The 24181-nt window shown below is 48.9% G+C and overlaps 10 protein-coding genes across 10 annotated transcripts; 6 read left to right on the top strand and 4 right to left on the bottom strand.

The window, feature by feature from the left end:
* Nucleotides 1–96: 96 nt before the first annotated feature.
* Nucleotides 97–2084, bottom strand: N7487_002009 (acyclic terpene utilization AtuA family protein; the record flags this gene model as incomplete). The annotated part of the gene is made up of 3 exons (XM_056869756.1): nt 97–1623; nt 1678–2003; nt 2051–2084. The coding sequence occupies 3 exons, from the start codon at nt 2082–2084 to the stop codon at nt 97–99; spliced, it is 1887 nt and encodes a 628-aa protein (XP_056734540.1).
* Nucleotides 2085–2601: 517 nt separating this feature from the next.
* Nucleotides 2602–5052, bottom strand: N7487_002008 (MRX complex nuclease subunit; the record flags this gene model as incomplete). Its single annotated transcript, XM_056869755.1, is given in 3 exon segments — nt 2602–2766; nt 2781–4924; nt 4977–5052. 3 exon segments carry the CDS (start codon nt 4990–4992, stop codon nt 2602–2604), a joined length of 2325 nt encoding a protein of 774 aa, XP_056734539.1. The 5' UTR covers nt 4993–5052.
* An 883-nt stretch (nt 5053–5935) lies between these two features.
* N7487_002007 (F-box and WD domain protein) lies at nt 5936–9438 on the top strand (the record flags this gene model as incomplete). Its single annotated transcript, XM_056869754.1, has 2 exons — nt 5936–6370; nt 6422–9438. The coding sequence occupies exons 1-2, from the start codon at nt 6025–6027 to the stop codon at nt 9436–9438; spliced, it is 3363 nt and encodes a 1120-aa protein (XP_056734538.1). The 5' UTR covers nt 5936–6024.
* A 567-nt stretch (nt 9439–10005) lies between these two features.
* Nucleotides 10006–11810, top strand: N7487_002006 (acyl--CoA ligase; the record flags this gene model as incomplete). The annotated part of the gene is made up of 4 exons (XM_056869753.1): nt 10006–10087; nt 10135–10743; nt 10801–11114; nt 11172–11810. 4 exons carry the CDS (start codon nt 10006–10008, stop codon nt 11808–11810), a joined length of 1644 nt encoding a protein of 547 aa, XP_056734537.1.
* Nucleotides 11811–12150: 340 nt separating this feature from the next.
* Nucleotides 12151–13757, bottom strand: gel2 (1,3-beta-glucanosyltransferase gel2; the record flags this gene model as incomplete). Its single annotated transcript, XM_056869752.1, has 4 exons — nt 12151–13353; nt 13405–13504; nt 13571–13701; nt 13752–13757. The coding sequence occupies 4 exons, from the start codon at nt 13755–13757 to the stop codon at nt 12151–12153; spliced, it is 1440 nt and encodes a 479-aa protein (XP_056734536.1).
* Nucleotides 13758–15494: 1737 nt separating this feature from the next.
* On the bottom strand, nt 15495–16204 carry N7487_002004 (TOM complex receptor protein TOM20; the record flags this gene model as incomplete). Its single annotated transcript, XM_056869751.1, has 4 exons — nt 15495–15620; nt 15703–15764; nt 15846–16097; nt 16150–16204. The coding sequence occupies 4 exons, from the start codon at nt 16202–16204 to the stop codon at nt 15495–15497; spliced, it is 495 nt and encodes a 164-aa protein (XP_056734535.1).
* Nucleotides 16205–16450: 246 nt separating this feature from the next.
* N7487_002003 (exocyst subunit EXO84) lies at nt 16451–18625 on the top strand (the record flags this gene model as incomplete). The annotated part of the gene is made up of 3 exons (XM_056869750.1): nt 16451–16838; nt 16903–18175; nt 18235–18625. The coding sequence occupies 3 exons, from the start codon at nt 16451–16453 to the stop codon at nt 18623–18625; spliced, it is 2052 nt and encodes a 683-aa protein (XP_056734534.1).
* A 207-nt stretch (nt 18626–18832) lies between these two features.
* Nucleotides 18833–19571, top strand: N7487_002002 (putative nucleoside-diphosphate-sugar epimerase; the record flags this gene model as incomplete). Its single annotated transcript, XM_056869749.1, has 3 exons — nt 18833–19041; nt 19099–19291; nt 19341–19571. 3 exons carry the CDS (start codon nt 18833–18835, stop codon nt 19569–19571), a joined length of 633 nt encoding a protein of 210 aa, XP_056734533.1.
* A 341-nt stretch (nt 19572–19912) lies between these two features.
* Nucleotides 19913–21618, top strand: N7487_002001 (acyl-CoA synthetase; the record flags this gene model as incomplete). Its single annotated transcript, XM_056869748.1, has 3 exons — nt 19913–20189; nt 20253–21388; nt 21454–21618. The coding sequence occupies 3 exons, from the start codon at nt 19913–19915 to the stop codon at nt 21616–21618; spliced, it is 1578 nt and encodes a 525-aa protein (XP_056734532.1).
* Nucleotides 21619–22137: 519 nt separating this feature from the next.
* N7487_002000 (uncharacterized protein) lies at nt 22138–23824 on the top strand (the record flags this gene model as incomplete). Its single annotated transcript, XM_056869747.1, has 5 exons — nt 22138–22351; nt 22413–22483; nt 22535–22801; nt 22850–22909; nt 22973–23824. 5 exons carry the CDS (start codon nt 22138–22140, stop codon nt 23822–23824), a joined length of 1464 nt encoding a protein of 487 aa, XP_056734531.1.
* Between the last annotated feature and the right edge of the window lie 357 nt (nt 23825–24181).

The following is a 24181-nucleotide window of genomic DNA, read 5'->3' as shown; positions in this document are numbered from 1 at the left end:
ATGACTTTCGAAGCCTCTAAGATCATACCACTTCTCGATCGGACAATAATGTTGTGATTCTCTAAGGCCGAGAAAAACGGGGTAGTGAGCCCCGTTCTATAGCTTTCCTCGATTCAAGAATCGCACAGGGAGATCAACATGCCGCGCCCGCAGATATTCCGCCACATTCTTCCCCAGGAAATCGACCGTGGTGGTCACACCGACACCGCGGTCTAGTAGATTGCGAAACAGGAAATGCACCGCATGAAGACTAGGTAACTCAAAGCGCTCAATTGCCAACTTCTGGTTCTCGTGGCCAATATCTCCCAACAGCTCTTGCGCCTTGTCAACAGACAACAACGCCCGCAGCCATTGATACTCGTCACGGTGACGCACCCAGAAGCCACAGTTAGCGTCGGCACCTTTGTCCCCAGAGCGTGCATGAACGATCCAGCCTAGAGGGCCACGAGTCGTCGGCCCAAAGTCGTGGGTAAGGTCGACGGGCCCGTCAGTGTCAGTGATGGGCTGTGAGGGTTGGCGTGATGGATATGTCCTAGTGTTTGCCGGAGGTGAGATATCGAGAGTCTGCGCGGATGCCACCGGCTTCCAGGGCATGTGAATGCGGTGCTGGACCGCGGATTGTGGCAGCAAGCTGACATAGTACTCAAAAATGGCACGCGGGAATCCCTGGCGCATGTCCAAGTGAAATGTAGCGCCAGGGTAGCCCTGCATGATGTTGTCGGTGATAGGTTTCAGGAACCGTGTTGGTGCAAGGTCCTCAGCATTTCGTGCCTGTACGACGATGCGCAGCGGCACAGTAGCACGGTTCTGGCTGTGTGGATCAGAGAGGGAAGAGCCTAACAAATCAAAATTGAGCGATGTATATTTGTCCGAATAAGGTGACAACAATTGGCGAATCTGTGCCTCCAGCATGCGAGCTTTGGCTTCGATATCTAAACCGGTCAAAAACCACCATGCCTCTGCCTGGAACCCGCCTCGCGCAGTGATACCAACCTTAGTGGTAGGCGGAGGAGGGCCAGATCGTACCCCATGAACAGCGACATGATTGACACCACGCTGTGAGAAGTGGATACCATCGAGGACCGCTGTGACATCGGAGTTGAAGTACCAAGGTCCTTGTATCTCATAGAGCAGTTGGGATGTGCACGTATCAACAGTTACGGCCCCACCGGTAGCATGTGCTTGCTTGGTGATCACAACGTCACCTTCGGCAGAGATCTCGGCGATGGGATATCCGATATTGGTCCAGCCATCTCCACCTACGTGCTCTAGGGCCTTGAAACCTGTAAAATTGCCACCGCAGACATAGTTGCTGCACTCAATCAGATGGCCTGCCACAAAAGCATTCGCCAGCTTGTCAAGCTCATCTCGCTGCCAGCCATGGTACCAGTAAGCAGCTCCGATGACAGGTGAAGCATCCGAGACCCGCCCACATAATACGATATCAGCACCATCGGCGAGTGCAGCCGCAATGCCGAGGCCACCGAGATAACACTGCGCATAGATAGGCTCGAATGACCAATCTGCCAATCGCTCGCCTGTGTAGACGTTGCGAAATTCAGACCCGGAAGTCAATCCCTTCTGGACGGTAGATAGCACTTCATCCCCGGAAACCCACGCAACCTAGGGATTCAAATCAGCAACTTTTGATCAGTTCTTAGTAAGGCTCTGACTGACCTTCAAGTCCAACTTCTTTGCCTCAACCATACGCATCACCACCTCGTAGAGGCCCTTTGTGTCGGTCACTCCAGCATTGACCGCGAGCTTAATCCCATACTTGGCTAAATCATCCAGAGCTGGCTCAAGTGCTTCGAGAAAGGAGAGCTCGTAGGCCGGAGCTGTTGGTTCTTGGGAGGTTGCCTGGTCCACGCGCCGACCCGCGGCAGTGGCCATGTTAAACTCGCTCATGAAATCGGCAATGATCACATCGATAGGATCGGTTGGGTGGTGATGCGCAAATTCAGCGATAGCCTGACGCCGGTCTGAGGCAGAGCCCGAGGCACCTGATAGGTCAGTTGGAGTACATCATGAATGCAGGTATACTACTAACCTGCAATGCGGATGGGACGGCCCTTGTATGTCATTGTGCTTTAATCAAATACTGTTTTGTATCCCTGTACACAGAGGTAGTAGAATATCAGGCAATAAATGATTGATCCTATTTTGCCCTTTTGTTTTCCTTCACATCGCTTGCATCGCACGGCCGAGGTGAGTGTGTCCCTCGGCTGAGAATGCGGGGTTGATGGAACGAGGAGAGATCTAGTCTCTGGTTCTTTGTGATCAAGTACAGGAAAATATGTAAGGTTCACATTTTGTTTATTTGAAAGAGATCTCGTTCGGGTATTGGGTTATTGAAGCCCCTGGGTCTGAGTAGTAAGGGGAAACTGCGTGTTGAGGCTAGCGTGCTTGGTATACTTCATCCGAAAGGGTGCCTTTGTTAATCTTTATTATTGATCATTATATATTTGATAGTTGGGAGTCATAATTTGAGGATATCATTAAGTAAATTGAAGATAACAACGCTGATGTCAACACCCAAGTGGTTTTCGATAACTCCATACATGCATAAAGGCATAAACATCCATGGATGTCAATCACCAATCACCTGCGACGCCTCGAGGTGGTCGGCATTTCTTCAAAGGCGTCGTCGTCGTCATCATCATCGTCATCAATACCATCGCTGATAACACTCATGTTACGGGTGGAGCGGCTAGGTCGTGATGACTGAGGCGCGGTGGCCTGTGAAGCGGAGAAGTTGAGCGTAGACTGAGCTGGCTTACTGCGCGCAGGGGCTCGCCGAGAAGCACTCCCCCAGCAGTAACCGACGACGGAGCTGGCGAGGCAGCAGCACGTCCACCGAGGCGCCGAGTCGTCGTCGTTGTCGTAAGGGCAGATTTTCGTGGCTTTGCGGTGGTAGTAGAGCGAGGCTGCTTGACGAACAGTGCCTGGGAATCATCGTCCTCATCATCGGAAATGACATTGGCTATAACATCGTCATCATCGTCATCCAGCATAATCACGTCTGATTCTTCGTCTGAAACTGCTTGCTTTTTGCGGCCCTTCGTAGTCTTTGTTTCCGGGGTAGGTTTGGACTTGTTGGTTCGTGAACTGGACGTCCCACCTCGACCACGACCCCTACCACGACCGCGAGTAGAGGCTGCCGCACGACCACCAGCGGGCACTGTCCCATCTTCTCCAGCTTCGTCCTCTGCTGGGTCCCCACCTTCATTTTCGGAATGAATAAGGGCACCGGGCTGGTCTTCCCACACGCCATCAAACTCGGAATCCCAACCATCTGGCTTGGGCTTGAAGCGCTTCTTTCCGCGAGTTCGCTTCTTCACTCCCTTTGAAAACATGGTTTCCATCTGATCGCGATATTTTTCCATAGCACTGACTAGCGAGCTTTTTTCTTTCTCCTCATCATCCATTTCGTCCTCTTCACGATCCAAGGCCAACAAGTGTTTGACCTGGCTCTCGAGGGATTCATTGACGAACATCTCCATTGCATGCTTGTCATCCTTGTCAATGAACTGGGCAACAGCGTCTCCAAACGAATTCTGTGGCAGAATGCTTAATGACTGCGATGAGAGGAACTCGCGCACTAGTTGTTCGACTTTCACGGTGTCAAGGGCCGATAGATGAGAGACAGCCGACTCATCGACAGATTTATCATCTTTGCGCGACGTAGAAGCGGTTTTTTTCTTGCGGTAGAATTGCACCACGTCATTCACGTTAGCTACTTTACCAATGAAGCGGTTGGAGAATCGCTGTGGGTTTTCACAATCGTAACTGCCTCCTTCAGGTGTGGAAGTCTCCACGCGGAGGCGAACGAGAGGAAGCGGAGCCTCTGGTGTGTCATCATCGTCCTCATCAATGCGGTCGCCTTGCATCTCTAGCCATTCTGCGTTGGCTTCTTCGATCAGCTCTTCGACAATAGACATGAGGAACCGAGTTACTTCTGTGCGATTATTCTCCTTGCGCGCAAGCTTTTGGGCTCCCTTTTCTTCGGACAATACAATTTCTCGCATCACAAACGGTCGTACTGTCTTTAATCGGATAGGTTCGTTTTTGAATTCTCGACCAGTTACGCTTAAAATCGAGACCTGTTTTGCGACGGCCTCTCCAGGTACCAAAGACGTTGCGACAGACGATCCTGGTTGCATAACATGGAATTTGGTCTCTGGGTTGAGCTTAGGATCAATCAAGCACTCATGTTCATGGCCCCAGACGACCAAATCGAGAAATTCGGGAAGAAAATTCTCCGGCAGGTAACTGGTTTCTGTGTGAGCATGATGGTTCTGATGCACAGACATCAAATTGAACCAGTCATTTTTCTGGACAGACGGTTGGAAGAATTTAACCTTGCCGTCGCGAAAAGTACGGAACAGTCGCTCGTCTCGAACGTTGCTCATTCCGTACAACGCAAGCTTTGTCCGGCCTTTCTGTAACAAGACAGGCTTAATTTGAATGTTGTCTGATTCCGGAGTCCGGCCATAATAGTTGAGAAGGCCGGACACTTGCAATAGATCCAGTGCGGCTAGATGGCCCTCTCCCGAGGGATCGTCGTGATTTCCGTGGATAGAGAAGATAGGAATCGCGATATTCATATCCAGGTCCTCATAGTTGACATGGTTGAACGCTCCCTGGAAGTTCTCACTTGCATCGCTGAGCATCTCTAGCTCACAGGGCTTATCCCCGAAACAGTTCATTCGAATTGACCGCATGACCTGGTACATGGATTTTCGCGATGGCTTGTTCTCATGGAACAAGTCTCCGGCCAGGAGTACCATATCGACATCCCGTTCCTTGGCCAGGCACATTATTTCGTGGAAGCTCTTCCAGCTGTCGTCCCCACGGATCGGGTCTCGCTCGTTGTAGCCGACATGGTTATCGGTAGAGATTAGAATGCGAATTGTTTCCGCCTCTAAAGATATATCAGTAGGCTGAATAGAGATTCAGTGTTGAGAGCATCTTACCATTTGCTCCAGGCATTTTGGTTGACCGAACTCACGTGTCTCATCCAGAACTGGCCTTTATGCGGGAGGATTGGGGTTGATGAGGTACCGAGGGGGGGGATTACTGGAAAAATGACGTGTATCAATGAGCCATTCCAGAATAATCACATCTGATTCGTAACTGATTCGTACTGAGACAATGGGTGATACTCCAGAGCTCGCTGATTTGCCTTCTGTCGCGCTGTCACGTGCTGAACGCGTTCTGAATAGCGGCCATTCAGTATAAATGCATTAAAGGTGGGAATTTTCTTTTTTTTAAAAAATAAGGTAATGGTTAATAAGAGGTAGCTTCCCAACTATTATCAAATACTACCTCTTTTGCCATATCATATATAGCCCTACGGAGTAGTAGTATCTAAAATAGAACAGAGCCGCATATGCCGCATCTGCAACGCGTGCGAGTACCTAGCGGCCCTATTCGCTTTTATTGCCAGCAGAAAATTGCAAGTTAACTGAGTAAGAGCTTCTAGTCACGTATATAATGTGTTTGAAAAAACATTCAAAGCCCATTTATAGGAAATACGCTCTACACCTATTCTCAATTTATGACAGATTCCAAGTTTGTCATAAAGAAGGACCTGAAAAGACCTTAGAAAAGAGTTCACGGATCTTATCCAAATCCTATATTGTTGAGTATAGAAGCCATACTAGCGGCGAACTATTCTACTCCTGTATAAATAACTCACTTCCAAGGTTACTACAAAATCTAGTGACAATTCTCATCAGATCAATTGAACTGTGTTGAAAGGCGGAAAATCCTGCGGTGAAACCTAACAACCAATAGGACCAAAGTACCCCCGTGATCGTTGTCCGCGATAACCGCATCTGCTTAATGTGCGGGATGGCCACTTTGTCTCGCCTTCGGCATCTTTGCTCTCCCCCATTTCTCTCTCTTCAACGCCGTATCACTTTCCTATAAACCCTTTACGTCGCATTTCTTGACTCGACTGACCCAGGCTTTTCCGCTGGCTCAGTCGCTACCACTTCATCTTTCCGTCAAGACCTTTTTATGCAACCAGAGCCTACTTCCGTGTCTCAACATACGACCCCCGTTGACTCATACCCAGTCATTATCAGTCCCACCCAGCATGGACATGACCTCGACGACGCTCAAGTCTCTGATTTCCTCTCGCGAGAGGAGATCAGAGACTCTGCAGACGTCCCGAGCATGTCGACACAAAACAAATCTCATGCGTCCTTGAACGAGGTCGACGGTCGCCATACCCCGCCCTCGGCCGATCGAGTGAGCCATCATGAGAAAGCTCGGACTCCCACCAGAGAAGCAGCGATTGCTGGGTCTTGCTTGGTGGCTTCTATCGGACAGTCGCAAACATCTCTTGACGCATTTCCAAATGGTAGGTGTCCTGCAATCCTACGGCGCAATTGTTCCTAACTGTGATTTCCAGAGGTTCTCACTCATATCCTATCGCATCTACCACCTCAATCCTTGTCCGCTATCACGTTGGTATCCCGCCGATTCCATGCGCTGGTTACCACTCCTCATGCTTGGAGAATCGCCTTCTCGCGATTCTTCCCAGGGCCCCATGCCCTTGAGGATGGTCGACGTACCAATTCCGATGCGGCAGACCTACAGTCGGACAGGCGATTCTTTGCAAGGCTGACCGCCCTGGCCTCCTGGCGCAGTGAATACATCTTGCGCACTCGCTTGATGCACTCGTTAGCCCGTGGCAAACCGGCCCAGTTTAACCCGTCCAAGAAGCATGGAACTGTACGCGCGGCGAGTGCTCGCCATGGTAGTGCCATAGCTACGTATACATCACAGCTCCTCTTTCCGGTCAGTCACATACATGCTTCTTTCAGGCCTGACAAGAACCCTCTCTTCATCCATGGAGCCGCAGAGCAAGGGATTGCGTCTGCCAGTGACCCATCGACTGTGAAAGTCGGCACCTGGGGTGTCTCCGACCACCAAATGTTCCGCCACTTTGCAGATATGTTCCCTGGTGAAGCGCAATACGGCCTCGGATCGGGTGATATGGTCGGTGTGCCCAACTTGATGGACGTCAGTCAACCATATGGCATGATCTATGGAGAAGGCTGTCCCCAAGGCCGCAGCTACTTCATCTCCGCGACGGAGCAGCGCGGTCGTTTCTTGGGAGCTTCGGATTTGGGTTCTCACCCACCACTCGGCATTCCCGCCGTGAACATGATCACACATGCTGTCTGTTCAGTGTGGATTGCTAAATCCTCCCACATCCTCAAGATGACCCAGGGGCTGGTAGGAATGCTGTCTGGATCGTCTTCGGGCGTGTTGACGGCGTATTCTATAGGCCCTCATCCGACCTACGAAAGGCGATACGAACCCGGTCAAGTGACTGCTAGATGGGTCCTGTCACCTGGTGTTCCTATTATTGGCATTGCCGTGGATGATCAGTATTCACCCAAGCGCCATTCAGGAAAACGAATTTGGGCTGTTGCCCTCAATGCTCTAGGGGAAATATTCTACCTGACAGAACTTCCTCGGGCACCTGAGATTCCACTCACAGCTAAACTTAACACCGAACAGCTTGATGAAGTGGCTTGGAAGACTGGCAGAAGTGTTCATTGGGAGATGGTGGAAGAGAGCAGACGTGTGGCACGCCCAGACCCCTTTAATCGTGAATTGGTCGATGGCAGCTACAGTCCACGCTCATCTTCCGATTCCATGGGGCTTAATGAGCACCAGATTGCCGCTGAAACGAAGGAGATTGAGAATTTTATCTCTTTCAAGCCCAAACACTTCCGCAAGGTCTGTGAAAGCTGGGACATGCAACGCGATCTTAAGGTGGATTTTGCTGGCGATGACGGGTGCGGGGCAGGCGAGTCTGTCATTATAATTGCTCGTGGCTCGGGCGAAGATACAAAGGCATCGCTCCGGCGGTTCATGCGTACTGCTTCTAAGTCTGATTCCAGCTCATCGGCCACGCCAGAGCCCTTATCGGATACACCACAAGCCCCGCCATCACTCTTCGGTGGCCCAGTGAACATACAAAGTCCGAGCATCACCGGCAGTCTTCCCCCTTCTCTGTCCTCCGGACGGATGGGCTCACATCAGACCAAGTTTGGATGGCGTCTGTCCGATTTTGTTTTCGGTGATCGCAAATCTACGGAAGTGAGCACTACCGCATTGGACACATCAACTTTCGCGACTCTCACCGCTGAGGAGGATCCTCTTTTGGCTATGTCCGGGAGCTCTACTTCGTCTGCAACATCCTCCCCAATTTTACCACATATGGATCGGCCACGGTCGGGCCTAGAAGTTCCTGGGCAACGCGCTCGATACCTAGCTGTTGGAACACGCACCGGGATGGTGTATGTCTGGGATATCCGAGCCCCAGCGGCGAAGTCTGCAGAGATGATCAATTCCATTTCCTCATTGCGCATCATTCAAACAGACTCGCCCCAGGTGTCTTCCTTGGCCATCACATCGTTGTATCTTGTTCATGGCGGTAATGATGGCCTTGTGCAAGCCTGGGATCCGCTAGCATCGTCTACCAAGCCAATCCGGACGATCAACTCCCGTTTTTCAACTCGGGCCCGCCGTAGACTTGTGCAGGCCGAGGCATCTATTCTGGGTGTTGGAAACAATTACTATGCCACAGGCGCAATATGCCTTGATACAGACCCAACCGTTCTGCGTGGAATGGTCTCACTTGGAACCCACTTGCGATACTGGTCTTACAGTTCTTCCGAGGCTGATCAGTATAAGAGTAGCAAGCGCCGCCTCCGCCACTTAATGCGTGGCGGCAACGGGGCTGGCGAAGGCCAACGCTTCAACAATAGCGGTCGGGGTGCAATTGAGGACTTTATTGAAGATGAACGCCTTGATATGGAGCGTCAAAGGATTGCCGATGAGAAAGAACGAGCACATTTGAGCGCGCGTTTCGGAATTGATCTTCTTGGGCCAGACATTGACGAAGAACAGCTTTTGCTGTATGCCCAACTCCTGAGCGAGGAAGCCTGCTCTGCCAATGCGACGAAACTCACGGACAGCGCCGCAGTCTCCAGCTCGGCCACAAGCACTTCATTCGACACCCCTGGTCCTAGTTCGGTTGGCCTTGGCGAAATCTCGTCCTCTTCCTCTCCCTATCAGGATGCTGCGGACGATAATGATGACGACGAACTGGCCGAGGCAATTCGTCTTAGCTTGCTTGACGAGCAAGGTATTGGCCAGACGTTGTCTATCCCTATCAAGTATGCCAAGGGAGTATACCCGCCTCAACAACCATCGCCTAGAGCTGAGGAGGCCGAGGGCAGTAGACAGCAAGAGATGGATGATCTAGAGTTTGCAATTCAGCTCAGCTTGGCCGAGGGCAAGAGTCGCGAGGAGGGTGTAGAGGAGTGGGAGGAATTTCCATCTCTCGCGCCGGGGCCAATGCCTGCTTCACCGTCAGGCAAGGGTAAGGGGAAAGCGAGAGCTGTTTAGAGTCGATTTTGATTTATGTTGCATGTTGCATGTTGCATTTTGCATTTTGCATCTTGATTTCCTGTCATGTTATTGTTCAATGTTTTCAAGTGTTTGCCTTTGTATCAATCGAAACATTCCTCTTGATATGATATTGACCGGCTAGCACTGGATCCAACCTCCTTATAACACCCAGTATGGACAACCTAGAAATCCCTCTGTCAACTTTCAATTTGATCTCAAAGGATGTCACCCACTAAATTTAAGATTGTCTCTTCTTTTTGGGTACTCTTTTTGTTCCCTTCTAAATTGTCTTTTTAGTTGTCTTTTTAGTTGCCTTCTCGAAGATGCCTTTTTATAGATATTCTTTATTGTTAATCCCCAAATATAGAACATAGCGAAAAAGGTTTAAAATGTGATGACCGAATTGGGTATATGTAATATTTAAAAGAGATGTCAAAATATCAAAATATCAAAAACAAATCATTTACAGGCAAAGATCGGATGTGAGGAAGTTCTTGCGTCATGGCCTGGAACCACTTACACATATGTACATAACTTGAACTCCCCCATACTTCATCCACAACCATGCAACACATAGAGATTCCTCCGCTTGATGTTTGGGATTGTCTCTTCGAAAGAAGAGAGAAGCCTTTCCCAGACGACCACAGTACGTATATTTCGCCCATATCAAAACTAGACACTAACAGGGTATAGTCGTCTTCAAATCGCCATCAGGCGAAGTCCGGACCTACAGCGACATCCGATCTCAAGCCCTAAGTTTTGGTGCCAATCTTCAAAGCCAATGGGGGTGGCAGAAGGGTGATATTCTCTTAGTCTTTGCACCAAACAACATCGATATCCCAGCGTTATTTTGGGGATGCCATTGGGCCGGAGGAGTAGTCTCACCGGCCAACCCGACATACACTGCCGATGAGTTGAAATACCAACTCAGTGATACTGGGGCAAAAGCACTTGTTGTACACACCTCGCTCCTAGACACTGCAATTGCAGCTGCAAAGCGCGTCGACTTTCCTGTTGCTCACATGTTGGTTCTCGGTCCCGATTCTCCAGAAGCAGAGCTGCAACATGTGGAATCTATGTTAGGAGGTGGAGCACCTGGAACAACACGCCCGAAGATGGACGCGGTCGCAGATACAGCCTTTTTGGTATACTCTTCCGGGACTACGGGACGGTCCAAGGGGGCAAGGATCACCCATGGCAATCTTGTGGCGCAGCTCATCATACAGAGACAAGTTGACGGTGCACATATAAGCTGGAGACAAGATCGATTCCTCGCATTCATACCAACATATCATATCTTTGGTATGTCAACTTTAAATGGAGATAACTTCATTTACAGGCTAACCAGTCTATATGCAGGCCTTGTATGTCTAGTACATTTCCCTCTTTTGATGGGAATAGAAACAACAATAGTGGAGAAGTTCTCCGTCAAATCCTTTTTGCACAACATCAAAACCGAATCAATCACCCATCTATATGTTGCCCCGCCTGTTGTTCTGCACCTTGCCAAAGATCCTGCAATGACGCGCGAACAACTATCATCATTGAGAATGGTAACCTCGGGTGGTGCACCACTAGCACCGGATCTAATCCGTGCTGTGTACGATCGTCTGAAGATTCCGGTGCGTCAGGGATTTGGGTTGACCGAGTCGACAGCTCCCTCCCACTTGCAGGTATCCTCCATCAGATACATATAACTCTTCTGTGCGTTAAATAACTTATTCCAACAGAGATGGGACCGATGGGATCAAGCAATGGGGTCATGTGGTCCTCCATATCCCCAAGTCGAGAGGAAGTTCATTGACGAACAAGGCAACCCAGTGAGCAAAGGCCAAGGCGAACTGTGTCTTCGAGGACCGACCATCTTCCCAGGCTATCACAACAACGCCGAGGCCACTGCGCATTCCATCACACCCGATGGATGGTTCAGAACTGGTGATATCGGATTCGAAGATGAGAAGGGGAATCTCTTTATCACAGATCGCTTAAAGGACCTCATTAAATTCAAAGGCTTCCAAATTCCCCCGGCGGAGATAGAGAGCATCCTGCATGAACATCCGCTTGTCCGTGATGTTGCTGTGATTGGACTTGTTGTCCAGAAGATTGCGTCCGAGATACCGTTTGCTTATGTGGTTCTTGAAAATACAGATAAACCAACGAAGCAGGTCGCAGAAGAATTGGTAGCCTACGTTAATAGGAAACTAGCTCCTCATAAAAAGCTTCGGGGCGGGGTTATTCTGATAGGTGAGATTCCTAAGAGTCCCTCTGGCAAGATTTTGAAGCGGATCTTGAAGACTAGGGCTGAAGGAGTCGATCGAGGGAAAGCTATTGGCGCTTCAATCTATAAGGATCGTTCTTCCAAGCTGTGATATTTACAAGAAAGGAGGAAATAAGACTATTAGTGACAAAAACACTAGCAGAAAGTAAAAGTATTTCTTGCCACCATATTGTGTCTACTAACTCCTTCCCAGTGTATATGTGATGGTTTGATGCTGGAAGTTTGAAAACACGAGAAGAAAAACCACAGCCGTGGATTATTCCGAAGGAATCATGTACAAATTGAAAACTGAATCACAAGAAAGCCGGGCAAAAAAAGATACGACTAAGCCATACAGAAGAGTGATCCTCGAGACCCAATATCAGCCTCTTGGTCATCTCAGCCCGAACTCTGAATCTCAGAAATGAACTAATCAAAAGCCGACAAGGCAATTACACCAGGGATGCAAGAAGCATGAAGAAACCTCCTACACCACCAAGGGTAATCAAGGGAGCGCCATTAGAAGAGGCAGCATTAGGGGTGGAAGTGCCGGAGCTGGAGGAGGAGCTAGAGGAACCGGAGGAGGAACTTGATCCGGAGGAACTCGAGCCGGTGGAAGACGGGGTGTTAGCACCGCTCTTCACCTCAAACTTGACACCGGTAATCTCCTTACCGGTGTAGTCATAAACCTTCTGGGGGATGGCGGTGGACGAGACAGAGACCAACTTGCCGGTGGTGGCACCGGGCAGACCGTTCTTGATGTAGTCCGAGACCTTGGAAGGAACCTCGGGCAGGTCCCAGGCATCGTAGAAGGTCTTGCTCTTGATGAGTGAGGCACTGCATGCCTCGGCCTTAACATTGGCCTGTGTGGCGTTGCTTGACATGATGCGGTCCATGTCCAGCTTGTTGAGCTGTTTCTGGAAGTTATCATAGTCGATAAGAGTGGTCACGGTATTGGAGTCGTTGACCTTGACCAGGCCGTAGTCATTCTTCTCCTGTGTCCATTCGTAAACGAGACCACCAGAGAAAGCCTGGGTCATCTCCACGCCGTAGAGGGCCTGCACTTCGGTGAAGATACGGGGCTTGACATCGTTACAGCCGTACTCGGAGAAGAAAACGGGGATAGTGGCGTTGGTAAAGTCCTCGGTTAAGACATCGAAGCCGCTGGCCTTGTAAGAAGAGTCACCGCACCAAGAGTAAGAGTTGAGGCCGAAGAAGTCAGCGCGGGAAGAGGTTGAGTTCGTAAGTTCACACTCGAAGTAGTGAGTAGTGTCCATCAAGATGTTACGGATGTCGGCAGCGGAGTATCCAACGGGAATGGCGCGCTTAGCATTCTTGGCGATGTAATCCTTCATATCACGAACGACGGCACGGATGTACTTGGGGGCCAAGTAATGGGCATCCTCGTTGATCACCTCATTTCCAGCGAAGAAGCCCAGGACGTTGTCGTAGTTCTTGAAGCCCTCGATGACACCGAACACCTGCTTGTAGTAGATGGCGCTGTAGGTGGTCCAGGGGGCGCTGCGGTCCAGATAGCCACCGGCCAGAGGGTTGCTGACATCGAGAATCATGTAGATACCGGCGGCGTTGAAGATCGACGCACACTCGTCGTGATTGAGAGAGGGTTCCAGGTTGTACACACGGATGGTGTTGACCTATGGAAATTAAGTTGCTGTACGGTAAGGAACGCGGGGGTCTAGACTTACACCTAGGCGCTGCATCAGGGCAGCATCACGCAAGCAGACATCTGCGTCGCTCAAAGGGTCTAGCTTCGTGGTGAAGCCAGCTTCACCACCGGGCTGGTAACTATAGGAGAGGTCAGCCACCGTAGGATGTTGGAAATGAATAGCCCTGGAGGTAAGGAAGTCTTACTCAACACCGATAATCTGGAAACGATCCTTGGTCTTGGAATCAACAAAGTCCTTGCCGCTGACTTCGAGTGGGGTCAGAGCGGCCGCGGTGCTGGCAAGCGCACACACTGATGCGAAGAGACCGGCGTAAGACTAAAAGGTCAGCTTTGGGGCCATAATTATAGAGATGCGACAACACATACAATCATTGTGAAATCAAAGTATAGAAAATCGACACAATATAGAGAGAAGGGGGGATATAATAAGGATATAATAAGGATATAATAAGCCGATATAAAGTGAGATAAGACGATTAACGAGTGACAGCGCAATGGCGCGAAAATGGAAGGAACGACTGAAAGCAAAAAGAAAAAGAAGAACGGGAAATCAAACGAACTAAAGGTCTCTTAAATGATATTAAATGGGCTAAATGGGTTAAATAAGTTAAATGACTTGGAAATAATTTCAATCTACTCCGTAGAGAAACCCAATTGATCAGCGGTCTCAATTTAGTGGAGCGCCACAATCTCTGAACAAATAATAGGGGTCTTGGAGGGTCTTGGAGGGGTCTTGCGTTCTTGGAGGTTTCACATCGGCGTTTCATTTAGTTATATCGGTACATATGCAGAACTCCGTAGTATATACAATAATTTCTCATGCCATAGACTAAATTACATTTAAAATAAAAAATGTAGAGCTCCATTTCTTTTCTCTTCCCCAATTTCCTTCCTTTCCCTTCCGAAGACGAACTTGGCAAAGTACGGCCAAGAATTCCCACTTAGGGCCAAGATGCCCTTCAATAATGACTGCTCGGACGCTATTTCTGGGCCGTCTGGGCTATTTAGGCTGTGTTGAAATGCTAAATTCAGGGGTATAAGCAACAAAAATCTTCAAGTCCCTCGATGCTGTCATTAGAGATATAAAAAGTTTGAAGATATGTATTATGCCCCAGTGTGATTAGGGTTGGGAGATAATGGCCTTGTATTTCAGGTGTCGAACACTGACCTGCCTCATTCGGAACATCCTGTCTCACTTTATACCTGACCTCTTATTCACTCTTCTTCCTTCTTCTTCTTCTTCTTCTTCTTCTTCTTCTTCTACTCTTGTTCTATGTATATATATCTATATATATATCCATCCCATAATGACCATGCTCAATGAACTGGAGTAAATTTGATTTATAGACCTCAAATTCGTCTTTGCTTAAAATGCCTCGGAATCAATACCTTGGCAATAGATTGTAGCACAGCGGAGAGCTCCACGGAGTAGGGACCAATGATCATCGAGAATTACCGGCCTGGCTCTGCAGGATGATGTTGGAACTCCTATCCAACCAGTGCCTTCTCTCTTGCCTCTCCCACTCATTCTCATTCATTCACTTGGCTTCTTCCTCGTCCCATCGTCCCAACCCACGAGCAAATTGGAACGGGGCACGAGTAAGTGCACTCGATTATAATACCCGCGAACATTCCTCGTCTTACATGACCGCTGCGGAGTGCACAAAATGGAAAAATGACGAAACCACTTCTTCTCAGTGAACAAACGTACTCCTCGCTATATTACTTACTACCAAGGGGTCATTCTATAGTTGATGTTCGAATATCTTGAAGCTAGGGTCCTGGATGAAAGAGGGTTTGGTCTATAAACGTCTTCCTGGACACAAGATGGAAAGGTGTATATACCTCACAGGAAAGAAACCAAAAGAGAAAAGAGGTAGCTTTAGATTGGTGGTATCTCTTGTGCTCCATATAATCGAACTATTTGGCAATGAATCGCCATCAGTCCTTCCAACTTACATGGTAGCCTTCATCCACACCTTTTTGTTTTCCGTATCCCCCACGGCTCCTGGGCAACGAACATACTAGTTCTCCGCGATATAAATTATGTGATACAAATTTGAGAATTCCATCTAAAATACAGGTTGTTGAGAGGTCACGTCGAGTCTTCTATTCGATGTTATCGTCGGTGCCAGTCTTGGCGCCGACAGATTGACCACCATCGAGTGCGATAAGTTCGGCGAGGATTTCCAGGGTTTCCTTGGGAACGGTCTTATCGTAAATTCCGATCAAATCCTAGTAATTACAGCAGTTAGAATGATGATCAAAATGATCAAAAAAAAGGCAATAGGCAACATCAGGAATGGTTTGTACTTACCTGAGGCTGGGGGTAGACCTTCAATGCTTTCCAGAAGGCAATGGCTGCTTCGACTTGGGAGCCTGGGGATTCAGTTAGCCATCTGTTTATTCTGATCCCGTCTCTCGGAATCAAGATAGGATGAGACAATGGATTCAATTTACCTTCCGAGGCACAAAGAGATTCGCCCAACGCGACTTGGCTCATAAAGAAGCTTTCCTTCTCTTCGAGATCTGTTGGAAGTTCACCGTTCCTCTTCACTTGTTCGAGCGCATTCTTGAGCTCTGCGACCCTGGCTGCGGCGCCGGCCTCTGCCTCCTGCTTCACGCTTTGTTCGACCTTTTTGTTGTTCTTCTTCAACGACTTGCGGAAGTTAGGGTCACTTTGACGCTTGTAATCGAAATAAACGGCGTAGGCTGATAGACACGGTTAATAATTGAAAAACGCGCCAAGACGAATACTACATACCGAGAACTCCCGTCAGGAGCGTGCCGGCGACGATGGCAGTGTTTCGGAAAGCCATAGTGAAAATGTGGGATGAGATCGAATTAGAGGTATGGGGTTTGTCCCAAATTCGAAGTGTATGGGGACTTGGAAAGGCGATAGTGGTTGAGTGATGGTTGGGTGATAAAAATGTTTCCAAGGATGTCGAGATGTCCGGAGCCTGTTAGGGATTATGTAATCATACCCGCAGCCCAAGCGTCATCCCCTTGACCTCCCGCGACGTTTCCATTCCTTGACTATAGCTACATTGCCAAGTGAAATCACCATGGAAGGCCGAGGATTGACTCTAAGGAGCAAGTCTCGTCGGCAGCGCCCTCAGATTAGCGCTCCCAAACCCATATCCGGTCCTCTACCTCCCAATACCAGATCTCCCGAATCAGGCCCAGCCGCAATCCCCACACGTGAGCGGGCACCCCAGAATGATGCGACCTCGGATTTGGTGAAACGGCGATACTCGACTCGATTCAATAGCGCACCTGAATATGATGGCAATGCTCCTCCTGTTCCGGCACTTCCAACTCAGGTGCCCGGAGGACATGGTGGATTAGCACCGGCAGCTATTCCCAGGCTACCATCACCAGCGGACCCGAACTCTCCAGCACCGAAAGTCGACCTCAATGCTCTACGAGATCCTAGTCTTCCAGTTGATCGATGTTAGATATCCCTAACCCCTCGCTGTGTACTTTGAGAAAGCTAACCAGCAGGTTCCGACGCTAGATGTGGCCGGTCTTCTTGCCAACGCGTCCGAGGAAGATATCCAAAAATATCAAGAAAGCCTACGCAAAGTCAAGAACCGAACATCCACCGACCTCCAGCAAAATGTTTATCAAAATCGCACCCAATTCATCAAGATCAGTAAAGAAGCCGAGAAGCTCAAGGATGAAATGCGGACCCTCCGTACCCTCATGGCGGAGCTGACAACGGCGCTTGGACAAACAACCGTGGGAAATACTCCTAATCCCATGTCACCAATGGAGGACTCTTTTCCCAAACGCAATGCCAATCGCAGCTCGGTCGCCAACCTTGAGAGCATGTGGAGCGTACAGCTACAAACGTTATGGAAAACAGTGGAGGGCTCGCAAAAGTGGCTTCCAGCTGCACCAGGCCGCCACATTGTTCTGGAAACTGGCAATTGGGTTGAGCTGGACTCAGCCACCTGGAAACCCAGACGGCCCGTTCACATTGTGTTGTTAAACGATTATCTGCTCGTAGCTGCGAAGAAGCGGAAGCGGGTTGACCAAAGTAACCCCAACCACCGAGGGCCTGTTCCAACGAGGCTAGTGGCAGAAGATTGCTGGCTTCTTAACGACATCGATATGATTGATCTCGGGGCCAATCTGGGAACGGGACAAGCGCGTGAGGAAGCTTTGGATCGGGGCATTGGAAGGTCGATCAGTATCCGCGTGGGATCCAAGCCCTTTACATATCGCCATGATGATGTCTCGGCGAAACAGGAACTTCTAGCAACTTTCCGCAAGACAGTTGAGGATCTGCGTCGAACCATGCGCTCAGAGACCGAGGCAGCCAGCAAGCCCTTGGAATCGTATGGGTATATGGCTGGTCGGCACCTTTCCCATTCGAAAAAGCCAGAGTCCTTCGACCTCTCCGATACCCCAAGAGACAAATCTGATCTGCGTATTGATGTGGATGGGAAACAACAGAACCTCCGTTGGGTTGAAGGGCAGGTGGACGAGCTTGATATTGACATTGCGCTTCAGCGATTCGAGGCGGCTGTGTTCAGCATTGAGCGACTACGGAAATTGGCCAAGGGTCTCAAGGGTAACACCATTGCACAAGACGTCATCAATTTCAAGGTCGACGGGCGAGCGACTCGACTTGCTGGCATTCTCTCGCGGGCACTGGTTGACAAACACTCATTCCCGGTAGCTACCAAGACACACGTTACTTGGTTGACTCGGTTAGGGTTTGAGGATCAGGCACGTGAGACCTACCTGAAGGCACGCTCGGATGTGATCGGCCAACGCATCAGGTATGTTTTTCATCTTCTATCAGACAAGCTTATGTTTACATGCTGACTTCTTTTCCTAGGGCTTGTATCTTCGAGGGTGATCTGCCTCTTTACATCTTCCAGATCTCCTACGTCTACTTTACCCTGATCAAGAACACCATCGGTATCTATCAACAATGTTTCCCCAGCGTAATGAGTAGCTCTTGCATTCGCTGGGCTAAGCATCACCTCGACGGGTTCAATGCTCTACTCAGTCGACAGCTTAGCAGCGTGCAGCGTGGCACATCGGTTTGGCAGAAGTGCCTCGACATTGTGCATGATCATGCCGCTCTCTTGGTGGAAGTGGGTGTGGACTTTACAGACTTGGTGGCTCGCGGACTAGAAGAGAATGGCGAAGGATCATTCGAGGGACCACGCACCGTCCAACCGGGTGAGCTGGCACAGGCACCATCCGCGGTAGCCATGCTATAGTTGATTTATTGTGAAATGTCGAATGTCGAATTAGCGACCTTGATGTGGAATCTATGCTGTGATTATGTTTAGGCAGAAGAATAATTATGTCCTACAATCCCACCCTAACACCGAAGACGGAGATAAGACGCTATCCCCGACTGCTCCTTCATAACCCTTGTTTCGCGTGTCTCTCATCGTCAACTCCCAGCAAACATTGTATGAATGATGAAGATCATCCTCACAGGTTCAACAGGCTTTATCGGCCGCGAAGTCTTATCCCAATGTCTTGCACATCCTGCGATCACCTCGATCGTAGCGCTCAGCCGACGAGACCTACCAGCACACAAAAAGCTCAAAGTCGCATTAATTGAGGATTTCATGACCTATCCTGACTCCATCCGGGATGACATTCGAGATGCCGAGGCATGTATCTGGTATGAAACCACCGCCAAAAGTCTACATGATGCGATATTGACTTCTCTTCTATGTAGGACACTAGGCAAGGCTCGCATGCCTGATAATTATATCGCTCGACGAGTGAGCTTGGACTATACCCTTGCTGCAGCGCAAGTCTTCCAGGAGACGTGCCAGAAACCGTTCCGGTTCATATATTGTAGCGGTGCTGCCGCTGAGAGGGATCAGACCAAACCGCTCTGGTTTATGCAGGAGTATCGACGCATTCGGGTACGAGAACATCGATCGGAACCATCCAAATTTCACTGACTAGTAGTAGGGCCAAGTCGAGAATGAGCTTTTAGGATTTGACAATGATCACCCTGGTTTCGAGGCTCATATCATGCGGCCGGCTGTGGTATTAGCGCAAGGTATGAGCCTACACAGTCTTGCATTTAGTCTTGGACCATCAGTGAAGGTGGATGATTTAGCTGGGGCTATGCTTGAACTGGTTTTAAAGGGTGGAAAGAAGAGTATATGGGAGAATGCTGATCTCAACCTTGTTAGGTGAAGATCTAAGACTTGCATACAAACAGTATATAGCATTATATGTGAGTATAGTTGAAGTAATGAGGAACTTATTTTTACTACTATTTTAGTATTAACTACCTATCTTAACTGTCTCGAATCATGATATAATAATTATAATATCTCTATTTCCTATTTCGGCCTTCTCAAATACTCCACAGTGGGCATTGGCGTTTCTCTCCGCAATCGGCTAAATACATGGGGCATCCCGTATGTTCCTCAAATTCTTCAACTTGACCCTCTCCATATTCTTATATTCTACATTGGCTACATGATTTATCTTTAGGGTCAAGGTTGCCAAAGATTCAAAGATTCAAATTGATTATGCCGATCCCTTCTTTACCCCTCTTTGCTGCAGCGGAGCAACATGCACGCCAGAATCCCGAGAAGATCGCGGTTGTTGACACCACCAAACAAAAATCCTTCACATTCGTTCAATTGCTGGCCGATGCAGCAGCATTAAGAAAGCGCATACTTGAGCAATTGGCATTGACGGAGGATTTAGAAGAACGGCGCATTGCCTTTTTGGTCCCGAATGGATATGACTACGTTGCTACGCAATGGGCCGTGTGGGCGGCCGGAGGTGTATGCGTTCCACTTTGTAAGTGAAAACGATGCGCAGGAATGCGAAACTTTTCTTATATGCAACGCTAACATTGACTAGGCACAAGTCACCCAGTGAAGGAACTGCTATACACCGTCGGTGATTCGGACCCCTCGTTGATTATTGTGCATCCGGAGTTCGAGAAGATCGCACCGTCGCTGCGCGAAGGTTGCGCCACTGACATACCATTCATTGGACTGGAACCATTCTCTCGAAATGAGGCCCCGACCTTACCTTCTTTCTCCCCGCCGTTTGCGCTCACGCGCCGCGCCCTGATGATCTATACCTCTGGAACCACATCAAACCCCAAGGGCTGCGTGACAACACACGAGAACATCACTTTCCAAGCGAGCTGTCTGGTCAAGGCCTGGGAGTACACTCCCTCGGACCATCTGATCCATGTGCTACCGCTCCACCACGTTCACGGGATCATCAATGGCCTGGCTGCCAGTTTCCTGAGTGGTACCACCGTGGAGATGCATCCGAAGTTTGATCCGAAGGTGATCTGGGAGCGGTGGCAGGACCACGGCTCCTCGACCTTGTTCATGGCTGTGCCTACCATTTACTCGCGTCTGAATGACTACTTCGATGCTCACATCCGCGGCACGGAACAAGAGGATGCCGCGCGGGCAGGAGCTCGTGCTCTACGACTAGTCGTCAGTGGATCTGCGGCCCTCCCCACCCCCATCAAAGAAAAATTCGCCGAAATCACCGGGCAGGTTCTACTGGAGCGGTATGGAATGACCGAGATCGGCATGGCGATCAGTTGCGGGCTAGAGATTCAGAAGCGAATTGATGGCAGTGTTGGGTGGCCGTTGCCTGGCGTCGAGGTGCGACTGACCGAGAAGGAAACCGGTCGGATCGTGGATGAGGTAGATGAGGATGGTATGATCGAGATCAAGGGCGGGAATGTCTTCTGCGAGTACTGGCGGAAACCGGAGGCGACGGCGTCAGAGTTTACAGCGGATGGATGGTTCAAGACCGGCGATGTTGCCAAACGCGATTCAAGCGGTGCATACTTCATCCAAGGTCGTGCCTCTGTCGATCTAATCAAATCCGGTGGATATAAGATTTCGGCATTGGAAGTTGAGCGCAAGATGCTAGCCATTCATGCGATTCAAGAAGTTGCAGTCGTTGGATTGGCCGACCAGGAATGGGGCCAGCGGGTTGCTGCGGTTGTCAAGTTCCGAGAAGGGGTACGTTTGTGTTGTACCCATACAGGGGAAACTGTCTTCTTTGCATATAACTAACATTGACATAGACTCCACCGCTGGAACTTCCTACTCTACGCGCTGAGCTCAAGAACGAGATGGCTCCGTACAAGATCCCAACTGTTCTAAAAGTTGTGGATGGGATTGAGCGCAATGCCATGGGCAAGGTCAATAAGAAGGTCATTGTACAAAAGTACTGGCCGGATAAGGCATAAACTGATAGATGAGGGTAAGAGATGTTTAGGTGTGTCAATTAGCGAGCATACACTTTGAGAGCATACGGGAAATAAACAAATGTACCAACTGTACAAATAGTGCATACTTTCTAACAATATAGAATACTTTAATAATCATATCAACCTTATAATGAAAAGGTTCTCTAGATTTATCGTAAGTTGGAATAATATTAGTCAATTACCCCGTATACGGTTTCTATACTCCACGATATAAAACTTGTAGACCTCGGGAATGCGCAAGACTGACTATGCAGCTTGCCGATCTTCCAGCGGAATCCGATCTCGTCATTTCAACCCCAATATTGCTCATTTCCTTCTTATATCCCCTATACCCGTGTTTTATTCGCTGTCTCGAGGGAACATGCTTTTTTTCGCGGGAAAGAATGGATGGTGTGCTACATGTTATATATTTCTCCTATCAACCCCTCTCTTCGTATATTATAGCCTTAATTGAAGCCCACATTCAAGACAGACATCTGGATTCTCCTGGGAGTCGTCATGGCTACTTCAGAAAAGCATGATGTGCCCACTGGCACCGAGAGCGACGCCAGTGGTTCTTCAAGTTTCAAGGGCATCAATGAGAAGGCTTTGTTACGGAAATTGGACTATCGTCTTTTGCCACCCCTCACATTACTCTATTTACTCTCCTTTTTAGATCGCAGCAATGTGGGAAATGCCCGCCTAGAAGGAATGACAGAAGACATCAATATGTGTACGTTTTCGTGTGTTTACATATCGACCAAGGACTGATTGAGACATCTGGAGATATATAGCAGGAAACCAGTACCTTACAGGTCTGACACTGTACTTTATCGGCTATGTTCTTTTTGAAATTCCTTGCAATGTGGGCACTGCCTGTTAATATAAATGATTATATACTAACAGTTCCATTCAGATCGTCTTGAAGAAAACAACCCCGAGGATATGGCTTCCAACTCTCACTCTTATTTGGGGAGTAGTCGCTACACTCTTGGGAGTAGTACAGAATTACTCTGGATATCTGTCTTCCCGATTCTTCCTGGGTGTTGCAGAGAGTGGATTATTTCCCGGTGTTGTATTTTATCTGTCCATGTGGTATAAGCGAAACGAGCAACATTATCGCGTGGCTCTGTTTTTCAGTGCTGCCTCGCTGGCAGGTGCCTTTGGTGGTATCCTAGCTTGGGTTGGTTTTGTTCTCTCGATAACATGTCCACAGCTAACAGGGTTTTAGGCAATTTCTCACATGAAAGGTGTGGGAAACTTGAATGGTTGGAGGTGGATCTTCATTTTAGTGCGTCCTGATCAACCATGTCATCTTATGATATACACCAACACAAGCTTACAATCAATCTAGGAAGGGCTGTTGACCATTGTCGTCTCGATCATCGCCTATTTCTGGGTCTATAACTACCCATCAACAGCCGAGTTTCTATCAAAGGAAGAATGGGAGTTCGTCCAATTCCGTCTGAAGAATGACAGCGATGCCACTCGGGATGAGGAATTCACATGGTCGGCAGTACTGGATGCATTCAAAGACCCCAAAGTCTGGCTGTATGGACTTGGATTCCACACAATGTCCTTGCCACTGTATACCTTATCGCTCTTCCTTCCAACGATCATCAAAGAACTCGGATACTCAGCCGCAAAGGCCCAGCTGCTTTCCGTGCCACCGTACGCAGTGGCATTCTTCCTGACGATTGGAGTGGCAATTGCTTCTGAAAAGACACGCAGCCGTGCTCCATTTATCATGGGATCATCCGCCATTGGATGTATCGGATACATTCTCTTACTATCACAGCATCGTGCGGGCGTGTCTTATGTTGGAACCATCTTCGCTGCGGCAGGAATCTACCCAGCTGTGGCTATTGTGCTGTCCTGGCCTGCCAATAATGTGTCTGGACAGACCAAACGTTGCATTGCCAATGCCATGCAGATCTCAATTGGTAACCTGGGTGCGGTCCTTGGAACACAGCTATACCGCACCGAGACTAGCCCGCGGTACTTCCTGGGTCATGGATTTGCCTTGGGATATCTGGTTGCCAACATTGTGGTCGTCGGGATCCTATGGGAGTTGCTCCGACGGGAGAACGCTGAAAAGCAGCGTGTTAGGGAAGTTCAGGGACTGAGCCCGTTGATGGGAGACGTAGGCGACGCGGAGGGAGAATTCCAAGGGGACAAGGATCCTCGTTGGGTGTTCCAAACTTGAAAAGAAGTTCGAAAATAGATGAATTAATGAATTATATTGTCCGAGTTGGTATATCAAATGCAAAAAGGCACCCAGTGCCAAGTCCTAAGTCCCAAGTTCCAAGTTCCAAGTTCCAAGTCCCAAGTCCCACCCAAGTCCAGAAGATGCCAAGACCCCAAAAAACCCCAAAAAGAAAAAGAAAAAATCGCTCAAAATGGAAATGACCCCAAAATGACCCAAAACGACCCAAAAAATGGAAAACACACAAAACACGCAAAACACGACACACACATAACACATAACACACATATAACACATAACACATAATATACACACATGGAAATATAGACATACACTGAACGGGGCCGTCAAATGAAA

This window comes from Penicillium crustosum, assembly GCF_028827405.1.
Source record: "Penicillium crustosum strain IBT 35664 chromosome Unknown utg000001l_segment0_segment0, whole genome shotgun sequence".
Taxonomy (NCBI): Eukaryota; Fungi; Ascomycota; class Eurotiomycetes; order Eurotiales; family Aspergillaceae; genus Penicillium; species Penicillium crustosum.
This window is presented reverse-complemented; position numbering and strand designations above follow the sequence as displayed.